This window comes from Malaclemys terrapin, chromosome 11 (genome assembly GCF_027887155.1).
Source record: "Malaclemys terrapin pileata isolate rMalTer1 chromosome 11, rMalTer1.hap1, whole genome shotgun sequence".
NCBI classification, from domain to species: domain Eukaryota; kingdom Metazoa; phylum Chordata; order Testudines; family Emydidae; genus Malaclemys; species Malaclemys terrapin.
The window spans coordinates 31,102,695-31,125,007 of record NC_071515.1 but is presented as its reverse complement, the minus strand read 5'-3'; the positions used below and the strand labels follow the sequence as shown (position 1 = coordinate 31,125,007).

General features: G+C 41.7%; 1 protein-coding gene across 3 annotated transcripts in view; it reads right to left on the bottom strand.

Annotated features, from left to right (window-relative positions):
• Positions 1 to 22,313, bottom strand: part of TFPI (tissue factor pathway inhibitor) — a 56,305-nt gene that overhangs the window by 9,019 nt on the left and 24,973 nt on the right. For 2 of the 3 annotated variants that reach the window (XM_054043745.1, XM_054043744.1), the window contains 3 exons: positions 12,738 to 12,776; positions 3,979 to 4,155; positions 2,813 to 2,887 (listed from right to left, as the gene is read on the bottom strand). In XM_054043745.1, coding sequence (XP_053899720.1) covers positions 2,813 to 2,887; positions 3,979 to 4,155; positions 12,738 to 12,776 — 291 coding nt within the window. Of the gene's footprint in view, positions 1 to 1,772; positions 1,996 to 2,812; positions 2,888 to 3,978; positions 4,156 to 12,737; positions 12,777 to 22,313 lie in introns of those variants that run through there. The other variant, XM_054043746.1, reaches the window with a different exon arrangement.

Sequence of the window (22,313 nt, the reverse complement as noted above, 5' to 3'; positions counted from 1 at the left end):
TAGATTTCCAGTGACAATTTCATATACCTGGACTTCCTATGTTTATTATTTGCCAGATAAAATGTCCAATAGCTCAGCACCACCTGGTCATGAACAGGCAATGAAAGAATCCATTGTATTGTATACATGCAAGGAACAGAGCGAAGGCTTCTGAGTACTGACGGCAGAAAGTGTTCCAACAAAACAACTTTCCATCAGAAACTGCTGATACAATGGAATAGAAACATTCCATGAGAACATGTCAGTTCCGTTGAAGTTTTTGACAGAAGCCAGGCCTTGGTGGGCTCCTGTGGAGCCCAGGCTTCCAGCCTCTCCAGAGCTACATGTGGTTGCCTGATGAAAAGCCAGAAGCTGGGAAGTTGGAGATCCTCGGGTGCTCAGACTGGAAAGTTTTGAAATTTGTTGAAAAACAGGGAAGGAAAGAGAACGACCATTGAACAGGGACTCTGTCCTGTACTTGAGGGCTGGACACCTGTTTGGACTCCTTTGCAGGAAGCAGCCAGCTCACTCATTCTTCCTCTATCCATGGATAGGGTCCAAGAGCCAAGTGTGACACAATGCATGTTTGCTGTGTTATCTTTCATATATCTAATAATTTCAGAGATATCATCAAACTGTTCTCTGAGCCCTACTTTATTGCAGTACCTAAACTTCGGTCTCAGCTTTCTGGATGTCAGGGATGACAAAACTGAACAATCTTCACATAAATTGCAGAACTGTTACAAAGATAACAGATGATCAGATCTTGCATCCAACAGATCAGATCTGAGAGTATAAATTGCTACAGGTATGTTAACAGGTAGAGCAATGCCAATTTACCCCAGTAGAGGGTCAGGGCCACGTTTGGAGAGAATCTTTTAGTAACAAGAATAGGAATTGACAACCTGCATAAATCCATATGGATTGTGCTGATAATTGGATTTCACTCCTGCACTATGTTTAAATGGCACAGTGGAGTGTGGAGAATATCACAAGTCAGCTTCCCCTTTCTGTTCCATCAGAAAATGAAAGGTTTGATTCTCGGCTTACTTTCTCTGGTTTTCCAGCAGTGTAAAATGAAATTACCCTGTGATTTACACCCAGAAGGAGAATCCAACTAAATGATCTTTTCTGTCAGCAGCATGATCATAGGGAGCAACATTGCAAGAAGTTTCAGATTTGCACTTAAAGAAGAAATATGGTTCCATCTAGAAATAGAAGAATTCAATTCTCTATATGGAAATAGGTTTGTTGGTAGCTTATTTATTTCATGTTTCTGCAGCTTCTGATCTATTACCAACAACACGTTTCTTTCTTTGAAACAGAGATTAAATACATTTTCAATGGTATGTTAATATATTTCCTATAATGAGTGATACCGTGGAGAGCATTCTTTATTGGGTCCATAACATGCCCATTTATTTAAAAATAGAAAATGCTTTAGAAAAACAATTGATTATGCCCTCTCATTTTCATACATTTGTTGTGTGTGAGATTTTCAGACTCACATAATTAGTAAATATATCTCAAGGAATTCACATGCTATTATGACTCTGTATTTATGCTTTCGTGTTAGAAAAAGCTTCCATTTCTGTAAGACTTTTCAGCAAAATAGTCGTCCAAAATGCTGTCCTCTCTGCTAATAGCTTAGCTACTGCAGCAACTGAGAGTTGCTGTCTCAGCATCAAATGCTGCAAACTGGTACCCAAAATAGATAGCGTCACCAAAGCTTATCCTCAGGCCAAAAATGAATATCCTCACAATGAATGCAAGAAATATAACACAACACCAGCGAATTTCCAGAGTTTATTATTAAAATCTTACTAAGCAAAGAGCACTGATACATTCCCCATCCATTATCTTATAGCCAATGTCAAACACTGAAGGATCAGTGAATGCATTAGCCATCACCCAATCTCAGGAAGTATATGTGAGTACAAGTGCAGAAGACCATCAGAAAGACTTGGTGAGAGGGATCAGTCTTTTCCCAGCTGTTGCGCGTTCCCTCTTGTAAAACTGTGGATCACAAATTGACATGCCTCAACCACATTTACCATTCAAAACCTGGACAAATTTTCAATCTCTAATGCACAGTCCTCAACTGTGGAAACTGGTCCAGAGCTAACATCAGAGTTGAAGGGCCCGTGGCTTATTTACATTCACTTGACTCTACATCTCTCTGACAGCCTTGAAATGGATACAAATGTAATTTACACCCATGTTACTTATACCCCCTTACCAGAGTAGTGTAAAATGGTCTTAGTGTACATGAGAATCAGGCCCGATAATTTTATTGGGCCAAATTCTGAAATCTGATTATGGCCCCTCTGGACCATCCAGGTGGCTGAAGGGGTCTGTAGTCCAGCTGCAAATCACCAGCAGAGAATTCATTTGACATAGAGGGAAAAAGCCAAGAAACTCTTGCTATGTATGGAAGGCAGACACCCTGGTCTCTATGTGGGAAAAACTCAGGTAGGATCAGACATAGCTCAAATTTATTCACTTTCCCCTTCTCTGTCGCCATACAGTAACTGAATTTAATCTTTTCTATGGTAATTATGTGTCTCACAGTCATTACACTTAAAGAATAGTACATTTTAGTGTCTCTTACATGTCAATGTTTACTCCAGGCCATAGAAGAAAACTGTTCAGTCTCTACCATACAAATCATGTACAAATAATTTATGTTTTGCCACCAAGTATTTCTTAATGTCTGTAGATCTATAGATAATATTTTCTTTACCCCTTCACTTTCAGAGGAATTGTTATCTCCATTTGTTTTACTCATGCAAATTCAAAAGGAAATTCTTACCAAAAAGCCTTGAAAACTCACCGGGCTTTGCAACAGGAGAGCTATTGTTCATCATGATGGGGTGTTCTTCATAGTGGTCTAATTGCAGTGAATTTGCTGAAAGAAAAAGAGAGAAATAGTGACTAAAGGGATATCTGGACAGCCTAGACCTTGAAACTAACATGAGACTAATACTGGTTTGACTGACTCCAAGTGTGAAATTAATAACACTAAAAACCAACCTTCCTCCAACTCCCACTGGTATTTTTACCATATGGGATTGGAACAAATGCTATCCTGGGACCACTCTGTCCCCCGAATAATTTAAGATCCAAACTGAAATTCATTATTTTAGTTGTTGCACTGCCAACATTCTAGTCAGTGCACATATAAAACTCCTTTCAAATATGTATTATTACTAATAATTCATATGACCCTTATCCAGATTCAGGCCAGAAACAAGGCATGGTATACAGGGCCAGCTCCAGGCCCCAGTTTAACAAGCAGGTGCTTGGGACGGCCACAGGAGAGGGGCGGCATCTGCGGCAATTCGGGGGTGGCAGATCCCTCACTCCCTCTAGGAGCGAAGGACCTGCCGCTGAACTGCCGCTGCCGATCGCGGCTTTTTTTTTTTTTTTTTATAGATCTGTTGAAATCAGTGGAGCTAAACCAGTATATCCCACATGGCCCTGTATTTTTTCCATTAATTGTTTTTTGTATTATATAAAAATTTACTCTTATTTCAGGCATGGGGAAATGGACTTTTGATCAATGAAATTTGCATATGCACTAGGGATGTGATATCAAACACATTCATTTTGATTTAAAAGATTTTTTTAAAAATTGTAATATTCTAAATATTTTTTAGGTACACTAGACAACATTAATGAATATTTTACTGGAATTTTTAAGATGAAAATATGTACAGATATTTAACTGAACGAATCAGGAATTCTGCAATATTCATTGGAACTAAGCAGTGCCAAATAACCAGCACTAGCTTTATGCTATTTAAAAAAAAAATAAAACAAAACCTTAATTCTTCACGGCTAAATGCGTTAGCTCGATGCAGTGCTTATTGCAGAATCCAGGTCTTTAATTTGCATTATACGCCTTCCCCACAAATCCCTTAAAACAATACGTTTTTCATACAAAAATAAAAATAAAAATGAGAACAGCAACAACAACAACAACAACAAGAAACTTACAATTGTCCTGGCAGGCAATCTGGCATTCTTCCAAGGCCTTAAAGTTGTTCTGATTTCCCAGGCATCCACCATACATGAACTTTTCACACTGCTGTGAGTCCTTGTTATAGAAATATCTGGAAAAATAGCCTCGACAGATTCCAGGGTCTTGCTCCATAAAACAGAAGTTGGGCTTTTCTGTTGAAAATAAAGATTGAGGAGAAAAATATAACCCATGTTCTTTGTGATCAAAACAACAACAGAACTAGAAAAACTTTTTAAGAGAGGCCTGTAACTTCAAACTAAGGAGTGAAAAAAACTAACAAAAATCTCACTGCAATACTGCATTGGAGCATGAGAGCAAAATAATTTTGATTGCCCGCTCCTCACTTATCATATAGCAAAGCTCCAGCTACAGTGAATTATCTGTGTGATCTGAAACACAAGATTTGATGACCAATCAAACGATAGATGTTCTTAGTAAGAAACTGACTCTTTGAATCAAAGAACGAATTATGTTTTGCTTATCTTATTTGAATCTTACTACAAATTATTCACCACTTGATAAATGCATCAAGTCAGTATTAGTGGGAGTTGAAGGCCTGGTCTACACTAGGCGTTTATGTCGAAGTTAGCGCCGTTACATCGAATTAACCCTGGGATGCAACGCAGTGCCGCGTGAAAATCAAGGAGCTGAGACAAGGCTACCAGAAGTCCAAAGAGGCAAACGGACGCTCCGGATCCCATCCCCAGACATCCCGTTTCTACGAGGCACTGCATTCCATCCTAGGTGCGGCCGCCACCACTACCCCACCAGTGACCGTGGACTCTGAGGATGGGATATTGTCCACGGCCGGATCCTCGGACATGTTAGCGGACGGGGAAGATGAGGAAGGAGAAGAGGAGGACGAGGCAGTCGACAGCGCTCACAATGCTGATTTCCCCGACAGCCAGGATCTCTTCATCACCCTTACAGAGATCCCCTACCAACCGTCCCCAGCCGTTACCCCGGACACAGAATCTGGGGAAGGATCAGCCAGTAAGTGTTGTAAACATCTAAACATTTATTTTTAACAGAACAGGAATATTAACAATTAAAAAAATGGGTTTCTCATGATTAGTTTGCCCTAGGCGCTTAACGGTTCAGTCATGGGCAGTGCAACTATTGAAAAAAAATCTAGCAATGTCCAGTTTTGCATGATTGTCCTGCCCAAGCCGCTCTACTGTTTAGTCACTGCTACAGCAGCTAGAGTAAAATGCGGTCTATATGTCCGGGGATGGAGCAGAAATCCTCCTGTGACATCTCGAGGAAGCTCTCCTGGAGGTAATTGGAAATCCGTTGCATTAGGTTCCTGGGGAGAGCGGCCTTATTGGGTCCTCCGTAGTACGACACGTTGCCGCGCCACGAGACAAGCAAGTACTCGGGAATCATTGCTCTACACAGCAGGGCGGCATATGGCCCTGGTCTTTGGAGGCTTTCCCGGAGCATTCTCTCTTTCTCGCTGTCAGAGATCCTCATGAGGGTGATGTCGCTCATGGTGACCTGCTTTGAATGAGGTAGGGGAATGTTAGTGTTGGGACTGCTTTACCGTTCCTTTACAGAACTGTAACCGCTGGTTTGCAGCCATGCGGTGGAGGCGGGAGAGGGGCAGCCGAAAGGGATCGTTCCCGGGGACAGCCGCGAGGGTGTGGGACAGGAGCAGAGTTCCTGCTTGCCGGATTGCTGGCAGCAGGGACCGACATTGATTTCAATGTGAAATGAGGCCATTGCTAATATTAAAGTTTTAAGCTGCCACAAATCTACGGCTTACCATGTCTGCCTGCAACAGAAATTCCGTTGTCCTGACACGCTTCTTAAATGTGCTGTGCAAGACCCCAGGCACTGAATGCAAAGGCCGAGAATTCGACCTTGTGCTGAGTGCGCATGTGATAGGTGCTGTGCATGGTCTTGTTCACAGAGAAAGACTATGTTCTTTGTTCACAACTACATTTATCTTTCTGAGGAATTCACTCCCTTTTTCCCATTCCCACAGCCCCATCTGCGACTGTCTCACAACCTAGCCTGGCATCACACTCCCAGAGGCTAGCGAGGATTAGGCATAGGAAGAAGAGGACACGGGAGGACATGTTCTCAGAGCTTATGGCCTGCTCCCGAGCCCAGGCAGCACAGCAGACCCAGTGGCGGGAGAACTTGTCCCAAATGCACCAAGCAAACATGGATCGGGAGGAGAGGTGGCGGCAGGAAGACCAGCAGGCGACTCAAACCCTGCTTGGACTACTGAGGGAGCAAACGGACACGCTCCGGCGCCTTGTGGATGTTCTGCAGGAACGGAGGCAGGAGGACAGAGCCCCACTGCAGTCCATCTCTAACCGCCCTCCCCCGCCACCAAGTCCCATACCCCCCTCACCCAAAGTGCACAGAAGGAGAGGCGGCAGAGTCCATGCAAACTCTCACTCCACCCCTGCAGAGAGCTCTAGTAGCAGAAGGCTCTCATTCCCCAAAATTTGACAAGTTCTTTCCTTCCCGCCTGACACAAGCCCCCGTCCAAGTTTCACCTCCCAGTTCCATGTGTAGTTGATAATAAAAAATATGTTTCTGTTAACTAATGTTTCCATCATGTTCTTTTGGAGGAGGGGGGGAAAGGGGGATGGTAATTGGACAGGACAGTCACCTTTGGCAGGGTACATAGGCGGGGGCAGGTACAGCAGCAGGGCACATACACAGTGCAGTGACCAGTTGCCCTGGTCAGTCTGGGAGGTGGTTTTCATGTTCTGTAGTGGGGGGTGGGTTGCTCTGTGACTTTGTGGCGGGGGAGGGCAGTTACAGATCTTAAGCGGCGGTCCTTATGCAGGATCACAGAGCCACGCAGCAGGAGATCTGTAACCGTCCTCCCCCTGCCACAAAGTCACATAGCCCCCCCATACACACAGTCCCGATCAGGAGGGGTGACAGGCTCCGTTGAAAGAACCAGCCCACCACAGCGTAGCCTGTCAATCCTTGAGTTTAGAAGCTTTCTTTGCGTCACTACACTACACCCGCTCTGCACCACAATCTGCGTCCCAGTTTTAAAAAATTCCCGCGAAAACAGTAGTAAAGAAAACGGTGTTCATTAACAAAGTAGAACTGATTTTATTTCGAAACGTGTGTTGGAAGTGGGGGTGAAGGGGGTATGTAACTGGAGAGGATAGTCAACATTAACTGGGTAAAGAAACGGGGGCAGGTTCGGCTTCTCTGTACACAAACTTTACAGTCACAGGTTACCCTGCTCACTCAGGAACCTAGCTTTCAAAGCCTCCCGGATGCACAGCGCGTCCCGCTGGTCTCTTCTAATCGCCCGGCTGTCTGGCTGTGCGTAATCAGAAGCCAGGCTATTTGCCTCAACCTCCCACCCCGCCATAAAGGTCTCCCCCTTGCTCTCACAGAGATTGTGGAGCACACAGCAAGCTGCTATAACAATGGGGATATTGGTTTCGCTGAGATCACAGCGAGTCAGCAAGCTTCTCCATCTCCCCTTGAGACGGCCAAAAGCACACTCCACCACCATTCTGCACTTGCTCAGCCGGTAGTTGAAGAGTTCTTTTTCACTGTCCAGGGCACCAGTATAGGGCTTCATGAGCCAGGGCATTAGCGGGTAGGCTGGGTCCCCGAGGATGACTATAGGCATCTCCACATCCCCAACAGTTATTTTGTGGTCCGGGAAGTAAATACCTTGCTGCAGCCGTCTAAACAGACCAGAGTTCCTGAAAACACGAGCGTCATGAACCTTGCCCGGCCATCCGACGTAGATGTTGGTAAAACGTCCCCTGTGGTCCACCAGTGCTTGCAGCACCATGGAAAAGTAGCCCTTTCTGTTAATGTACTGGCTGGCCTGGTGGTCCGGTGCCAGGATAGGGATGTGAGTTCCATCTATGGCCCCACCGCAGTTTGGGAATCCCATCGCTGCGAAGCCATCTATGATCGCCTCCACGTTTCCCAGGGTCACTACCTTTGACAGCAGTACATCAACGATTGCCTTGGCTACTTGCATCACAACAACCCCCACGGTAGATTTGCCCACCCCAAACTGGTTCGCGACTGACCGGTAGCTGTCTGGCGTTGCAAGCTTCCAGAGGGCTATGGCCACTCGCTTCTGGACAGTCAGGGCTGCTCGCATCCGGGTGTCATTGCGCTTCAGGGCAGGGGACAGCAACTCACAAAGTTCCAGGAAAGTTCCCTTCCGCATGCGAAAGTTTCGCAACCACTGGGATTCATCCCAGACCTGCAGCACTATGCGGTCCCACCACTCAGTGCTTGTTTCCCGTGCCCAGAATCGCCGTTCCACGGCATCAACATGACCCATTGCCACCGTGATGTCCTCGGCGCTGGGTCCCCTGCTTTCTGAGAGGTCTGTGCTACTCTCAGACTTCAGGCCATCACCGTGGTGACGTAGCCTCCTCGCCTGACTTATCTGCATCTGCCTCAGGGAAAGGTGTATGATAAGCTGCGAGGCGTTGAGAGCGGCCACAACTGCAGCGATGGTCGCAGTGTGCTCCATGCTCGCAGTGCTGTGGCGTCCGCGCTGTCACTGACTAGAAAAGTGCGCGAACTGATTTCCCGCCGGCGCTTTCAGGGAGGGAGGGCGGGAGTGATGGACGGATGACGACAGTTACCCAAAAGCACCCTGGACACATTTTTTTTACCCAGAAGGCATTTGTGGCTCCACCCAGAATTCCAATGGGCAGCGGGGACTCCGGGAACTGTGGGATAGCTGCCCACAGTGCACAGCTTCCAATGTCGACGCTTTCCCCGTTAGTGTGGACTCACAAAGTCGAATTACTGTCCTTAGTGTGGACACACACATTCGACTTTGCAATATCGATTCCAAAAATTCGATTTAAGTAAAATCGAACTACTCTTGTAGTGTAGACAAGACCATAGAAGCAGAGAGAAGGAGGTATAAAGAACTAATGCTAAAATAGAAGGGAAAGGGGACATAACTTAAAGGAACAGAAAAATTCAGAGTGTATTTTGTCTCAGACGTTGAACTGTTGTGCAATGGGACAGAAACCTGGGGTGAGATTTAGCATCACTTTTGAATCTAGTTAGTACTACATGATTACAGCAGAAACCAAGAAAATATGGGAAAATCATACAATATTCAGACAAGATGAATACAGAGATCTGAAGACCCATCATCTTGGGCTATGTCAGTAAAGGGAAAAGCAAAATGATCCTTGATTTTGTTAGCTTCTGACATAGCCATAAGGTTAGCCTTAAAGTGTAGATATTCATTTTATTTAATTTTTCTCTAAATGAAGTTAAGAAATAAAATCATGGCAGGAAATAAAACATAACTGTGATTTTGAGTCATTCTGAACTGTCAGGTACACATATTTTGAAATATGCATTCTGTATCTGATTGACTGACTAATTAGGTAAATGTATATTTAGGCAACCACACAAAACACTCATTATGTGTGAGATATAGAATAGTGAGAATGGATCTGTTTGAGCCACTGTGGCCTGCCAGTTGAATGTAAATGGTCAATTACACCAAGTAAATCTACAGTAATCCCACTGAAGTCAGTGAAGGTGCTTAGAATTAACTCTGGTATAAATGAAAGCAAACTCTGATCCATAATTTAAAAGGTGTCACTTATCAGATACACATTTGACCAAAACATCTAATTCAGAACCATTATGGAATATTGTATATTTAAATATTTATTATAATTCGTTACATTCAAATTATATTTATGAATATGTATATGTATATTTATGAATATGTAATAATTTAATATTAATAATACCTATTTTATAAAGGCACCCATACCCTATATTATGAATGCATAATTTTAGTCTGTCTTAGAAATAGAACTGGTTGGAGAAACTTTGATGGAACCATTTTTCATCGGAATATGCAGTTCCATCAAAATCAAAACACATCATGAAATGAGGTCGATTACATCAGAATAGAAAAAAACATGGAAAAAGTTCTGGCAATGTCAACATGTCCCAGTTGAACATTTTCAGAACAAAACATTTTGAATTTTCATTTTGAAATTATTTTCATTTCAATTTTTTAATATTTTCTATTATATTGTTATACTATTTTTATTTTGTTAAAATGAAACATTTCAAATGACCCAAATTTTAAATGAAGCCATGTTTCAAAATCTCAGAATGCTTTATGAAATGAAACTTCTATCCTTCCCAGATCTCTGCTTAGAAATGCTGTTGATGTCTTGTACTTAGCAAAACTTTTTGTGACGCTTCATTGAGATAATCTGCAGATATCATCATTAAAAAGTAAATCAGACTATCTTAATATTTTATTTTAAGTAACCAAAGTCAATAATATTCAAAAATTTTTTACTACCTACATTTCATTTTACATCTGGGCTGTTTGTAGTTAGATTGAAAAATTGCATCTTCTGCCAGTAAATACATTTACAATACAATTCAAGCATAACACCATTTGGATTAGCATCATTCATACAAAATGCATCCCAAGGCACTTCACAGAGTTACAAAATGCACTTTGCACAGGACAATGAAGTTGAGTGGTCTGGGAAGGGAGACACTATGCTTTCAGCTGAGAATTTCAATGAGATAGATAGTTGCTTATATAGAATGGCACTAAAAGGCTCTCTCAGACAATAGGCCCAGCAGAGGGGAAGGATTTTTCACCAAATGCTGCACAACTGCTCTTGGGGGAATTCTGTGCCAAAATATTAAAAAATTTGGTGCACAATATTCTAAAATTCTGCAAAATTCTGCATACACCTCTACCCTGATATAACGCGACCCGATATAACACAAATTCGGATATAACGTGGTAAAGCAGCGCTCGGGGGGGGGGGGGGGCAGGGCTGTGCGAGCCGGCGGATCAAAGCAAGTTCGATATAACGCGGTTTCGCCTATAACGCGTTAAGATTTTTTGGCTCCCGAGGACAGCGTTATATCATGGTAGAGGTGTATTTTGTCAAAACAACACAATATAATCATGCTCTTCCTGACAGCGGGAGCCCCAGCAGTCTGTGCCATTGGCAGGAGTGCTGGAGGGAGGAAGAATCACTAATTCTGTGGGGAAAAAATAAAATTCTGCAAGAAACATTTATTCTGTGCAAATTCTGCATTACGCAGTGGCACAGAATTCCAGCAGGAGAAACAACATAATGAAAGAACAAAGAAGGACCTGTGTTAACTGAATTAAGGGAGCTGGAGAAAGATTGGATAATAATTCATATTGCTTAAACAGCGGATCGGCTTGCTAGAAAACTTAAAGCTGATATTAAAATGTGCTCTTGTGATGAAATCTAGTACACTGAGTTTTAGCTCAGAGCTAATTTGTACAGCTGTCATAAGCTTTTCAAGATTAGCAGTTTTGAAGGATAAGGTGATGATGCAACCTTGAATATAGTGACATACGCAAATGCTATCATTGTGCATCTGAGTCGTCCTGTCCTTCCCTGGAGACTTAATATCCAAGAGTGTATTACTACAGAAATAGTCAACATTTAATACTGTTGATGATTAGCTACAACAGCTGAGTTTTGCAGGGCATTTGCTGTTCTGTCATGGAAAGCATGGAAATGAGGGTTAGACCTTCAGGGAAATATTGCCAAACTTCTGCAGCATCTGTGGAAAGTCAACTTTAAGGACTCCATGGTATAAAATCAGGTCCCTTTTTCAAACTATACTTTTTATATTGATTGTTTAGAAATTTTTGAAGAATAATTGGTTTGAAAAATACCAGAATATTAATTTACAAACATAAAAAATGAGAGTAGTTCAGTACATTTATACTTGTAAATGTGCCATATCTGTGTGGAGTAACATCCACTCCAAAACAGCCCCACCTTCATCGCCAAGAACAGCATGCGTATGCCCATGCACACAAAGGAGAAGAGGGAGAAGAGCTGGTAAGCAGAGGAAAAGAATTTACTAGCAACATAAAATACTAAGTTCTATGAAGTTAGTGGGGCTATTTGGCCATTTCAGACCACAAAAGGCCTCAGACTACAGTGGAATCTTTGACGTCAAGTGGATAGGCAGCAATGATAGGATAGCATAGTGCTGTGCTTCTTCTGATTACATTTGGGGTCTCCCTTTTTCACAGATTAATAAGTATATTCATGTTCGCTATGAAAAAAAAAAGTTACACTCCTGGGGCAATGGCAGAAAATGTGGATATTTTAGAAGCTCTGAGTTTTAATGGTGTTAGTCAACTCAATTAACCTGTATTGTTAAGCCACTACTGTCTAATGTTTATTTCTTACCTGAAAGCACAATAGTCTGAACATGCAAATACAAAATCCTTTTTATTCACGACTATGCAAACAATAATCACAAGCATACAGGCTAAACAAACTATAATTGTCAGCTCACTAACTCCTTAGCAGAGGAAGTACTTGAATGGTAAAATCATTTTAGTGCTGTGGAAAAGGCAATACCTTCATCTCAGATTCCCCTCTGAATTTAATGTCCTCGTAACTCTTGAAGAATCAGTTAAAGTCCCCCTTTCCTCATTACTGACGGAATGGAAAAAAAATGCTTAACATTTTTATTTTGGAGAGGAGGGGTTGCTTGCTATTGGTTTAGTAATCACTGTCATCCCAGATACTCTCAGTGAATACCGAGGACTCTGATGCCATTTAAGCCTGAAGTTGCTCAATATCAGAATGTATTCTGGAGCACTGATCACTTTTAGAGATGCAACAGGGGACCTACCATAAAAAAGTCATTCCCTATTGTCTCCAAATAAGACACTGCTAAGTAATTACAATATTAAAATTACCTTTTCCAAATCTTCTACGGGTTTTCTTCACCGGGAATTCTGCAATAGAAAGAAAAATATATATTTTTAAATGAATAGCAAGAGGTTCATCTCTAGAATGAGACTGTGGCATTTAACCAAAGCCCTACATATGGAAAAAAATCGCTATTGCAACATCCCTAGGTCTTGTCTACATTAGAAAAATATTGCAAATATTTTACACTTTTGCTAACACTGGTTTCAGCTCTATTTACATGGAAACGCCTGCTATAGCTGTGCTACTGTGACATGGGGGAGGATTCCTGGCCCCACTGAAGACAATAGCAAAACACTCATTGACTTCAATGGAGTGAGGATTTCACCTCATGTCATTTAAGTTTGCTCAGCACAGGTTCAATAGACAGAATGCTTTAAATATCATTGGCAGCCAGTGGCTCATCTATACCAGGCAACCAAAGCACACATACCAGAGGAGCTGCATCTGGGGTTACCTATATAGACAACTTTTTAGAGAGATTGTGGCAACTGCTCCCCTCTTCAGACAGCCCACTCTGCCACCTTATATACTGACAGACTTTCAATGATACCTTGGATTCGAAGTCCATTCTCCAAAGTCACTTAGGCACTTATGCTCCTATGTAACCTAGGCTCTTGACAATTTTAATCACCTGTCTACATTAAATTTGTCTACTCAGATTTAAAACCGCGTAATCCTTTTTCTAGCAAAAGCTAGGTCTAGATATGGTTCTAGAATGGTATGGACATGGCTTCAAGTCTCCATGCAGATGTGGCCCAACCACAGCAATTGTTCAGCTGTTGCAGCACTGCGGCTAGCATTAGCAGGGCACACAAGAACTGGGATTGTCTTTAGCCTCTTTGTTGTGGTGCAAGGTTTTTGGGAAAGCTCCTTGTGCCCTCTCCCCTTTCCCCCATTCACACTCATGCAGGAATAGGCACAATCTAACTCAATATTTCCAAAGTGATGATCCTACTCATTTCACTGATATTAAAAATATGCTCAATATTATTTGTTTTAAAAGTGCCCTTCCTTCAACCCATGGTTACATTTAAGAACTGGGATACATGACTTAAAAAATGAATCCTATATTTCCTCACTTGACCCACTGACATACTGTCTAGGAATTTGAAGTTCATTCATGCAACTCTAAAATGAACCCCAAGACATTTTCCATTTTGCTCCTATAATCAAACCCCAGTATCGGAGCCTGAGCCAAAGCCCATAGAAGTCGTCAATAGAATTGAATCTCCCTCTTTGAAATAATCACTGGACTACAATGTGCTAAACATAGAACAATACACAGAGATCTGTTAAAATGAGAATACCTCAGTTGACTTAACGTTATGTTACAGTGTTGAGAAAAGCTGAGTGGACCTTGCAAATCCTTCTGTTTGTTTTTTATAAAACAAATTCTTGGATGCTAATTCCAAGGTCTGTAGTTTAAAGTAACTGAATTTGTCAACATTACTCATTTGAAAAAAGCTAAATATACTTCATATTTCAATAGAAAAAACATGATGCTAATATATGCCCAAGAAGCCTCCAGCCCTGGAAAGATTCTCCAGTTACAGTATGTGTTAAGTATTAGGTACATTCCATTCTTATGACTATCAACCTTTAAAAAATATTTGCATCAAAGTAGTACATTTGAATTATATTCTTTATCTGTTTTCCGAACAGCATCAGGATTGAATAACGGGTCAAAGCCAGCAAGAAGACTGAATCAAGCAGTCAGGTCCTTAGGATTCTTTGCAGGTTCTTTCGCAGGTGTTCACATCCAAATTGTTGGTGTTCACATCCAAATTGTGACTTGATCTGACCATGTTTGTTCATCCATGAACACTCATGCAAATCTCTTGTTTACATGAACACTGCAGGGAGGAAACTTTCATTTGTAACCATGCACAAACATTCACCTCAGAATTACTCACTTTAGGTCATCTAATCAGGGATCAAAAATTGGGACTTTATGAAAAGTTTGTGAGTGCATAGGCCTGAATCTATTTGTGCAAACAATTTGTCAGACAATTTTGAACAAAAAATAAATCTGGGGAAACCATGATTAACCAATTCATAGACAGAGTCTGAATGTAACAATCTCCGCCATGGTTATCAGCAAGAATTGAAGCAAAAGCAAACCACAGGACTCTTCCGCTTGATCTAAAGTAGTAACAATAACCAGAGGCTCTTATCCTCTGTGGGGACCAGCCACTTAAAAAGAGACAGCATGTTACAAACTGAAAAAACAGGGAAAATCACTTCTCTTAATGCCTCCTTTATGTTCTTCTTCCAGGCCCATTTCCAGACTTCCTTCCACCTCCACTTAACCTCCTCCTTTCCTTTAAGTTCCGTCTTATAACCTATTCCTTCAAGGTTGCTTATAAGCTATACTGAAATCAATTTAACCAAATTTAACTAAATAAAAGTTCATCTATCTGTATATACATGCTAGCTTCTTATGTGACCACATAATCCTACTGTGCTCAAACTCAGCTTGTCCCCATCCCCTGGCATAGCAATTTTCTCCTGGTCTTCTTAACTAAAGCTCCACCTGCAATTCAGTACCTGCAGGTGGGCTGCTTCATGGGGCTTTGCCTGGATGCAGCAGTTCATCTCAGGCAACAAACTGCAGAATCGGGGCCTCAGTAAGGAAGCTGTTCAGGAAGGGACTCAATCTTTATTTGCTCTGTGCATCACCATACACACATTTAGTATATAAGTATATAGTATATTAAGAGAATATCTTATAAGAAAACACCATTGAAGTGTTGACTTTAAACATAATTTTAATAGTCTCTTTTTAGTTCAGTATTAAACAACTTGTTCCTCTTGAATTATGATTAATAATAAACATATCTATAGCACCATAACTTTTCATGGCTCTTCAATTACAGAGGTGCTCATGGTAAATGCTAAACTTCTGGCACTGGTTTTTAATGCACTTCATCCCAACAGTAACTTCTCTTTCTGGGCAGTTATTGACATATTTGTTCTTTTGAAAGCATCATGCCATAATTTCATTTTGGATTTTTAAAGCAAAACTATCACAACAGCAGAATCAGTATGAAGTTCCATTGTGATGCATTTTCCTTCTTCCCCGGGATAATCCAGATAGCATAATTTAAAAAAATTATTCTTCAAAGACAACAAATACACAGTGTAGTGACTATGTTTCATTTGAACATATTTCTGGCCCTTCCTGTTAGCAAAAGTTTGTACCTTATTGTAGTGAGGTGATGTGGTTCCCCGCCACCACAGACAGGGACGAGCCCCTCCCACATCAGAGTGGGCGGAGCCAGCGAGTCCTGTGCCTGCCCCCCAGAGGTCAAGGTGCAGGACGGGAAGTATAAAAGCCCGACCCCAGAACTCACTCGAGGAGCAGCTACCGGAGAGGCCAGACGCCTCTGGCCTAGCTCCCGGTTGGGAGACCCTGGCGACCTACAGCGGATCCGAGGACTGGCTTGACCTGCCGACATCCGAGGCCGACCAGAGCCCAGAGGAGCTGCCCAGCCTGCCTCTCGCCAGTTACCCAGAGGAGCCCATGGTGCTGGACCCCCTGGTGCTGGACCACCATCCGGACCCCGGTACCTCCAGACGGGGAGTTCAGAAGTAGCCCGGGGGCAGCCGACCCTAATCTGGCTGCAGCACTGCGAGCACCTATGTCAGTGTGTTGCAGCCAGTATCCCCACTGACAGCGGCAGGCCTTCTGCCGCTGCTAAGGCCCCGGGCTGGGACGCAGTGAAGTGGATGGGCCTGCGTCCCCCCTGCCACCCAGCTTGTGGGTGGCAGTCTCCCCCTCTCCTAGGCCCTTCTGAGCCAACAGCCTGGGCTTGTTGTTTACTTGGCTTTGCTCAGCCCCTGCCTGAAAATGACATATGGCCTGAGCCACTGACTCTTTGCTGCCCACCCTGACCCCGGGCCTGGGCCTACTAGATAAATACTGTTTGCTCAGCACCTGCCTGAGGGCCTGAGACATTGACTCCTTGCTGCCCCACCCTGACCCAGGACCTGGGCCTCCTAGATAAATACTGATAAAGACTCCTGGAACCAAGGCTAATTCCCCGTCAGCAACTGGAAGGAAGTAGTGAGGCGGTGTGTTCCCTGCCACCGCGGAGAGGGACGAGCCCCGGCCAAACCCCTCTACACTTATGTATAACCCCACAACCTTTCTATTTTCTGGATGGTAACATCAGACTGTTTCACTACAGTCTACTTCCCCACATTGATTGCAAGTTTAATGCCAGAACATAAGAATGGCTCTACTGGGTCAGACCAAAGGTCCATCTAGCTCAGTATCCTGTCTTCCGACAGTGGCCAATGCCAGGTTCCCCAGAGGGAATGAACAGAACAAGTAATCATCAAGTGATCCATCCCCTGTTGCTCATTTCCAGCTTCTGGCAAACAGAGGCTAGGGACACCATTCCTGCCCATCCTGGCTAATAGCCATTGATGGACCTATCCTCCATGAATTTATCTAGTTCTTTTTTGAACCCTGTTCTGGTCTTGGCCTTCACAACATCCTCTGGCAAGGAGTTCCACAGATTGACTGTGCTTTGTGGGAAGAAATACTTCCTTTTATTTGTTTTAAAGCTGATGCCTATTAATTTCATTTGGTGACCCCTAGTTCTTGTGTTATGAGAAGTAGTAAACAACACTTCCTTATCTACTTTCTCTACACCAGTCATGATTTTATAGACCTCAATCATAGTTCCCTTTAGCCATCTCTTTTCCAAGGTGAAAAGTCCCAGTCTTATTAATCTCTCCTCATACGGAAGCCATTCCATACCCCTAATCATTTTTGTTGCCCTTTTCTGAACCTTTTCCAAATCCAATATATCTTTTTTGAGATGGGGCAACCACATCTGTACAGAGTATTCAAGATGTGGGCATACCATGGATTTATATAGAGGCAACATGATATTTTCTGTCCTATTATCTATCCCTTTCTTAATTATTCCCAGCATTCTGTTCGCTTTTTTACTGCCGCTGCACATTGTGGATAGTTCTCTGAAAACATCCACTCAAAGACTCCAAGATCTCTTTCTTGACTAGTAACAGTTAATTTAGATCCCATCATTTTATATGGGATTATGCTTTCCAATGTGCATTACTTTCCATTTATCAACATTAAATTTCATCTGCCATTTTGTTGCCCAGTCACTCAGTTTTGAGAGATCCTTTTGTAGCTCTTGCAGTCTGCCTGGATCTTAACTATCTTTAGTAATTTTGTATCATCTGCATATACATTCTACATTTTTTGCATTTACTATACATTGCATTACACATTTTTGGATTGGATTAGTTACTAATTCCTACATGTCATGCTTTGTCCAAGCATTGTTTGTTTGACCTACATTTTTACCCCATCTCCATATTTTTAAACTTATTTTGTCCATTCTTATTTTGTTTGTACTAAAGGATTCCCTGGCTGTTTTCTCTCTTATCTTAGCTGGCTCAGACATTTTGTATTCTTAGCCTACTGACCTATTTACTTATATTTAGCACAAACCTTCAATTTTCAGCCTAATAATTCATTCACCTCCCTAATCTATCTTCTAAGAAATAAGGCCTCCCTCATGGGCTTAATTACTTATGATGTCAGGCCTACATGTCTCATATCTTAGTGTTCATGAACTTTTAGCCTTTCCTCTGTGCTTCCTCCAAAGCATCTTTCATTTCTGGGGTTTACGTGAGTGGTCCATGGAAGATGCATGCACATCCCATTATTGCTGAAGTGCTGTGGCAGAGGACGTTTCATGGGTATGTCTTGGGTGTTTGTTTATTTCTGAGACATTTCCCTTTTAACCAAGCATTTCTCATTTTGTGAGTTTTCCTTAATTCCTAAATTTAAAATATTAACAAGAAACATTTTGTTTGTGGCATAGATATAGCTGTGTTGAAACACTGGCAACATTAAGATGTATTTAAGCAGTTAAAATAATGCTGAGATGGAGCACCAGATTCAACAATAAGATCCAGTTCTACTGAATCATGCTGGCGAAACTAGATTAATTAGCCAGTTAACCTGGGTTTATGGTTAACTGGCACTGAAGGTGAATTTTGGCCATAAAGCCATTTTATCTGGCCCCTATACTACCTGTCACCTTCCCAGCTACTGGTGTAGAGAAGGCACAACAGATGCTCCTATGTTGTGCCCATCCCTGGCTGCAGATTCACAGCCCCTTTGGTCCATTAGCATCTGCCACAGAGCTGCTGCTAGGTTACATACTAGGTATCTTAAACAGGCTTGAGGCCAGACTTGTACACAGTAAGTCAGATTCTTAGCTGGCATAAAGCAGCTTGGTTCCATTTCAGTCTATGAAACTATGCCAATTTACCCCAGCTGAGATTCTGGTATGGGGGCGTTGGATCAGAAGACAGCAAAGATTAGCTTTATACCACCTTTAAAACCTTTACCAGGATTTGCCCCAACACCTTTTGCCTTTGGAGTTTAGGGAAGGGGACCTCTTTTTCCTGCTTCAGACTCTGTCTCTAACAACCCGACTACATTAGATTGAGGAGAAAAGAGCCATGTGGTGAGATCGACTTCCTCCCATGGCACCTTACTGATTACATATGCTCATGACTCCTGTAAAATCTTCACCCTTGATTCATTATGCATCAACCTTTCTTTCCTTACTCTTATCCCTTCTATCCTGATGGACCATTCCAAGTGACCAGAGGGTGACATTTTGGCATGAGCTACATGCAAGAGGCTTCCCTACTCTGTACCTGTGTCAGAAGAGGAGAGAGAAAATACTTTAGTGTTCCAGGTGAATCCCAAGTCCAGATGACAACGGAAGTGTGCCAAGTGTCAGTCGGGTGGATAGAAAACAAGAGGCGAATCCTCACACTCCAAAATCCTGACCTTTTTAGCGTCAAAAACAAATCAAGAAAGGAGCTTTGTTTGCTATTCTGATATATGTGCTTTGTTTTCTTGAGTAGCACAAATCCCCATGAATACAAACAGGTTAATCATATTTTTCTAATCAAAAAGTTGTATGCTGTTGTACAACTGATAAAGACCCCTTTAAACAAAGGTTTTTCCCTTTGGATAATTTTGCTGGAGAATAAAGATTTTTAGAATAAATACTTACATGGCGTTTGTATGGGTTTCTTTTATGAAAGATTGGTTGCTTACAGGATAAATTAAATTAAATCCCTGACACAAATTTATGAATATGACCTCAAAAAAGGAATTTTGGTCTAGAAATCCCAATGGTAGTTAAGTTCTATGCCAAATAGGAATGATACAATTTGACTAATTTATATTTTTCTTTTTAAAATTTATGTTAATACTGCATGAGTTTTAATAAAAAATAGTATTAGTTATTTGTGATTCAAAGACATGTTTGTTACAGAAATGTATATGATAAACAATATGCATTTACGGGAGCCAGGGAATCATCTGCTTTGTGGAGCACAAAATCTTTCACATTATTATATTCACTTAGGCTTTGATGCATCTAAGCACTTACGCATCCGTTTGACTTTAAAGCTGCAAAGTCGTCCCACTGACTTTAAGCTTATGCTTTAGTGCTTTCCTGAATCAGACTTTTAGCAAATTAAAAAAAGGGTATATATGTATTCCACAGTGAACCCACAAGATTCAATTCTGTGTAGGACAAATAGCTAAAGAGATTGACAGGGCAGTCTGGAGCAGCCAAGAAAGGAAACATAAGAAGTGGGAATGGACTGGGATGTGATTACTCATGCTGGCTTTGTGTACTGGATCAAGAGATTCCAAGGTTCATGTTCACCTGAGTTGAACTCCTGTCCCAGCTGGATTTCCTGTCAAGAACAATCTCCCTCCTACATCTGTCAGCTTCTTAAAATGATTATCTTAAAAAACAAGGCTAAAAACCATTTGAATTGTATGGTATTTTTGTATGCTAATGAACACCCAAATAGGTAGGGGGAAAGCCCATAGAAACATGCTTTTAAAAGGAATAGAGAAAAAAAATTGTAAAGGCCTTTGATAAACTGTATTAACTTCTACCAAAAAATAATTCTGGGCACATGGCTGCAAAAATACTAACTACTATCTGCACTGCAGGAAAAGGAAATTCAAAAGATGATGTAAAGGCTGCACCCCTCCTCAACCCATTCAGAAGTGATTCCCCAGTGAGGTTACTGAGCCCAGTTAGAACTGGGGTAAATTTATTCAGCCTGTTCTTGCAGACTCTGAAATGCTGATCAACAGCTACCTTAATTGCTATAGAATCTTCAGTTGCTCCAGCATCCTGGGTATTTCATCTGTCAGTCACATAATAGCATATCATTATTTTTTGGTATATCATTCTTACATGCACTTGCTGCTGGCTGAACTTTAATTTTTAATCTCAATGACACTAGGGTAAATACAGGGCAAACTACTCATCTGAAACCCCTAAGAATAGATTTAGGCTACTTTCCACTGTTGCATCTTCACTTTTAGAGGAACTTCCGCCTTGAAGGCTCTGTTCTGAGTCTTAGCCGAAGCCAATAAAACTGAGTCTTAAACTAGTTCATTGTCCAGAAAGCTACTGCTGATGGAAGGATTAGTAGTGACACAGTCATTATCATTGTCACAGGTCATTGCTGAAATTTTGCAGTGAAATTTCTATGTCATCAGAGGTAGCTCAGTGTGTGACATGACAGCTTCAAAGAAGAATCTTTATAAAATATAATATTTTTAAAAAATTATAATTAAACCCACTTTGCTTCTAAAATTTGAAATCCAAACATTTGACCTGATATGAAATCAGACAGTTTGCAGTGGGGTGGGGGATGTTCTAGTGGGCTAAGTATAGAACTAAGTTCGACAACACAATAGACTGGTGCAGACTGATCAGAAACAAAGGTGTATGTGGTTAAGTGATATAAATTGCACTGCTTTGGCGTTCAGTGAGAGTGCAAAATGAGTACAATTTTCTGTCTGGGAGAATCAAAGGAAGCAGTAGGTGGCAAGGGAATTAGCAGGAGTGTGTAAGATAACTTAACCTTCTTGTTAGTTGCTTTTCTGCTCATTTCTGCCCCCTCAACATGTACATTGCCCACCTAGTGAATGCAAAATTGGTGCAAGGTATACTATTGATATTTCTATCTGTTAACATACTTTAGCACATGTCATTCTTAAACTCAGGCTTCCATGAGAGTTCCTTCTTTTTAGTTTACCTTGCTTACTGAATTGAGCCCACTACTTTGGCCCAGTTATGCCTCACAATGCCCCATTAAGTAGGAATCCTCACCTCCATGTGACAGATGGGGAAACTAAATCAAAGAGCAGTTAAATGACTTCCCCATGGTCACACAGCAAATCATTGGAATAAAATCCAGATTCTTAATCCTATGCCTACCCCCGCTATTCATTAAAGAAGCAATATACCTTGTTACTTTTGAAACTACAGTCCCTCAGCTGTAATCCTGGCTTTGACCCAAATTCATTCTATGGATGTGACTAAGTGTTAAACTCTCTAACTTTATTTCCCTACCTCTAATAAAGAGATAGAATATTTATTTATGTACCTAACTCTTGGGAGGATTAGTTAATGTTCGCAAACTATGAGGAGAAGCACTATGTACAGTAAGTGCTAAGT